This window comes from Citrus sinensis, chromosome 7 (assembly GCF_022201045.2).
Source record: "Citrus sinensis cultivar Valencia sweet orange chromosome 7, DVS_A1.0, whole genome shotgun sequence".
In the NCBI taxonomy this organism is placed as follows: Eukaryota; Viridiplantae; Streptophyta; class Magnoliopsida; order Sapindales; family Rutaceae; genus Citrus; species Citrus sinensis.
This window is the reverse complement of record NC_068562.1, coordinates 9,468,183-9,472,158: the sequence shown is the minus strand read 5'-3', so window position 1 is coordinate 9,472,158 and position 3,976 is coordinate 9,468,183. Positions and strand designations below refer to the sequence as shown.

General features: G+C 32.0%; 1 protein-coding gene across 1 annotated transcript; it reads right to left on the bottom strand.

Moving 5' to 3' along the window:
* Positions 1-559: 559 nt before the first annotated feature.
* Positions 560-1,829, bottom strand: LOC127898759 (protein FAR1-RELATED SEQUENCE 5-like). The gene is made up of 3 exons (XM_052431249.1): positions 1,652-1,829; positions 1,182-1,355; positions 560-1,116 (listed from the first exon to the last, which is right to left on the bottom strand). The coding sequence occupies exons 1-3, from the start codon at positions 1,827-1,829 to the stop codon at positions 560-562; spliced, it is 909 nt and encodes a 302-aa protein (XP_052287209.1).
* Positions 1,830-3,976: the final 2,147 nt, after the last annotated feature.

Sequence of the window (3,976 nt, the reverse complement as noted above, 5' to 3'; positions counted from 1 at the left end):
ACACATTTTTTTCATATCTTTCTTGCTGGATGGTCAAATTTTGCACACCATAACAAACTTTCAGCTTATTATAACATCTCCTCACATCTTTCCTCCACCTTGATAAAATGTATCTTTCTGAAAGTAATTCAACTGAGTTACGTATCAGCACTGCAAGGGCATGCCTACAAAGAATCCCCATAAACTGGAATTTTGAACATATACAATTAACTTCACACTCAGCTTCTTCAAAAACAACCTCAAAGAAGCCTCACCGACCTTGCCAAAATGATTCAATTATTTGATATATTGATCCCATAGAATCTGAGATATCAAAATAGATCAGAGCAGTCAATTCTTCTTGAAATTCTTTAAACTTGCAAATGGTGTACACTTCTTCGACTTGCCTCTCCATCTCATATCTTGATACACATGGTGTCCTTTTACTGAAACACTTGGCATCTGCTTGTCATTCTAATTCAGCTTTCCTCCTCAATGCATTTTCATATTGCTTTACAAACTGTTTCAGATTTTTTTTTGAGTTAACAAATCCATTAAAAAATGCATTCATACTTTCACTTCACTGAGTTGTTGACATTCCTGCCCAAAAATAGCCTTTTAAATAGCATGAGACCCAACGATGCCTCTCCTCGTACAAATCATTTAACCAATCATTATCCCATAAATCATATTTTGTAATCATGCAATGCCAAGCTTCCTCAAATGCATCAGAACTCAGTGAATCATAAACAGTAGAAAGTAGGGAAGATATAATACCTTCACGTTCTTTAAAAGCCCCTAACTTCTCAGGCACCTTCTTCATTATGTGCCATAAACACCATCGATACTTAGTAGTAAGAAAAACGCTTTCAATTGCCCTTTGGATTGCCCTGTCTTGATCTGTAATGATACCAATGGGAGGAGAATCAGACATGCATGATAGCCACGCCTCAAATAACCACGTAAATGTCTCCGTATCCTCGCATGAAATCAATCCACATCCCAACAAAATAGATTGTCCATGGTGATTAACTCCAACAAAGGGCGCGAATGGCATGTCATACTTGTTGGTCAGATATGTAGTGTCAAATGTGATGACATCTCCAAAATATTTGTAAGCTGCCCTACTCTGCGAATCTGCCCAAAACACATTCTTTAATTGATCCTCTTCATCCAAATCAATGCTAAAAAAAATACATTACATTCTGCTTGCTTTTTCTGGAAGTACTTTAAAAGCGTCATAGCATCTCCTTCCTCAAGCTGTAATCGCCTTGTTTTGGCAATAAAATTTCTACAATCTTTTTCTAAGAATGACTCATTTTCATACCCACTAGCTCCAATAATAATAGAATTGAAATTTTGGGCAATTCTAATTCCTGCACAATCATTCATTTCAATTCGCTTTTTAGCGCTTGCACTAATTCTGTGATTGCATGGGAAAATATCTAGCTTTGTCTAGACTCAATCCATGGTTGTGTTGAAGATTTAAAGTTCGAAGAACCCATTTTCCATCTTCATTTAGACAACCTCCAATTTTTGCATCACAACTATTTTTCACATTCGGTTTCGGCTTCAATACATTAGCAGATTTACTTTCTGACTTGCCGCTACGCCCACATGCAAACGTCGGATATTTTACAATTCCATCGGTCCCCTTCTTAGTACTTCGAACCTTCACAGGAAACCCCTTTTTTACCATAAGCTTTGTAAAATGCAAACATTTCTTCATGATTATCAAATAACATTCCAAGAGCTGGCTCACATTTGTTCGGTTCCACAATTTCATTTACATCGTTAGCTCTTATTTCTTGCAACTCTTCAAATGCATGCTCATTTTCCAAATACTTCATTTCTACAAATAATTAACATTTGTATTAAGAAACTTATATAACATTTTGTCCAATAACGAAAATTCCTAACAATTTAAATATATAAAACACATCCACAAATTTTTATAATTTATTCATTATCTCCAACAATTTAAATTATAAAATCCTAACAACTTAAATATATAAAACACATCCGGAAATTGTTATAATTTATTCCATTATTTTCAGCAATTTAAATTAAAAAAATCCTAACATATATAAAACACATTTAGAAATTGTTATAATTTATTCCATTATTTCCAGCCATTTAAATTAAGAAAAATCCTAACTTATATAAAAAACATTCATAAATTGTTATAATTTATTTCATTATTTCTAGCCATTTAAATTTAAAAACTCCTAACATATATAAAACACATTCAGAAATTATTATAATTTATTCCATTATTTCCAGCCATTTAAATTAAAAAAAAATCATAACAATTCATGACAATCTAAATATATAAAAAGCAAAAATCTATGAATTTTTACAATTTAAATTAAATATTCTAACCATTTAAATATATAGAACACAACAAAAATTTTATTTGAATGTAGTGAGAGTCACCAACTTACCAATTTTATCAAGGCCTCTGTTTGTAAATCTAAATCTAACTTCTTCCTTGTGATAAGCGAGATGCAGAGACAGAACTGGTTTTTCCTTCCTAAATGCAGATAGCTCACGTTGAGTAAATGAGAGGTGAGAGATGGAGAGAAACTAAAGATGACTGTAAAAAAGTAATCTCTTTTTGTTACTTTTCTTTCTTTCTTTTGATTATTTTATTTTTTAAATGAAAAAAGTAATAGACAAAAGATGGTGAGTGCAGTTGAAACAACAGACATTGACATGCCGATTTTTCTGTCGTCCCTTTGTCGTCGTGGAGTTCAAATAGCAGAACTCTTTTATAAAACTAGTATTTGAGAATTGATTGACTACTTTTTCTTAAGGATAAAATGATCCTCACATAAAATGACGGCTAGGTGAGACCATTTGAATAATAAATGTACTCCAACACCTTTTAAATCATAAAAAATATTATTACTAAATTATCCTTGATCAAAACTATACAAAAATATTTTATGGTGTGTTTACTAATTAGTAATCGGAATGGACTAGAATCAGAATGAAGTGAAATCAAGATGGGTTGGAATCGGAATGAAGAATAAGAATTAGAATTAGAATGAATTGTTTACTTTAGATATGGAATCGAAATCGGAATGAATTGCATTGTCATTGATATATTTTCTTTATCTTAAAATCGGAATGGATTGTTACAAGTTATTAAACTGATCTTAATTAATTATTATCATTAATAATAATAATAATAATAATAATAATCATAATAATAATGGCAACAACAATAATAGTGATTTTGATGTTAATAATGGTAATTACTATTATAGTCATTGTTATTTTTCCTATGAACTCCCGAACTAAATAGGTTGAATTGAATGTTCTGGTTTTGAAACGTATGCATGTATTAACGTGCTGGAATTTATAGATGAATTCTCTATTCGCTCGGTAAGTAACTTTGTATTTATTTTTATACTTTCTTCAATTTGAAGAAACTGCGTGGCATATTCTTGACCCTTGGCTTTATCTGTTTTTGGTAAAAGTTTTTGGCGGTCAAAACACTTGCATCAGTTTACATTTTGATTGTTTATACTTAAGGGTTTGACCCTCTAATCTCTATCCAACTTATATTTTATTAATTAAAATCAAATGAAATAAAAATAGAAAAAAAAGGGAATGAAAGGAATTCACAGAACCTAAAATTAACATGTAACACTACTCACACTAATACAAATTAAAATCAAACGAAACAAAAAATAAAAAAGACAACGGAATGAAAGGAATTCACAAAACCTAAAATTAACATGTCACACCACTCACACTATCACACCCACTCACAGTCTCACACATACCCTTGGGCCTTGACCCGCTATTGATAGAACCAATCACTGACTCCAGCCATGAGACGCAAAGTCGCAAACCCCAACACTCACTCCATGTGAACCCAGCAGGCCATCACCCCCATCTCGAACCAACAGCAAAGACTCCACCTCAAACAAGCTTTCATTTTCTTTATTGATTATTTTATAAATGTGCCGGCAGCAGCAGAAGGTGT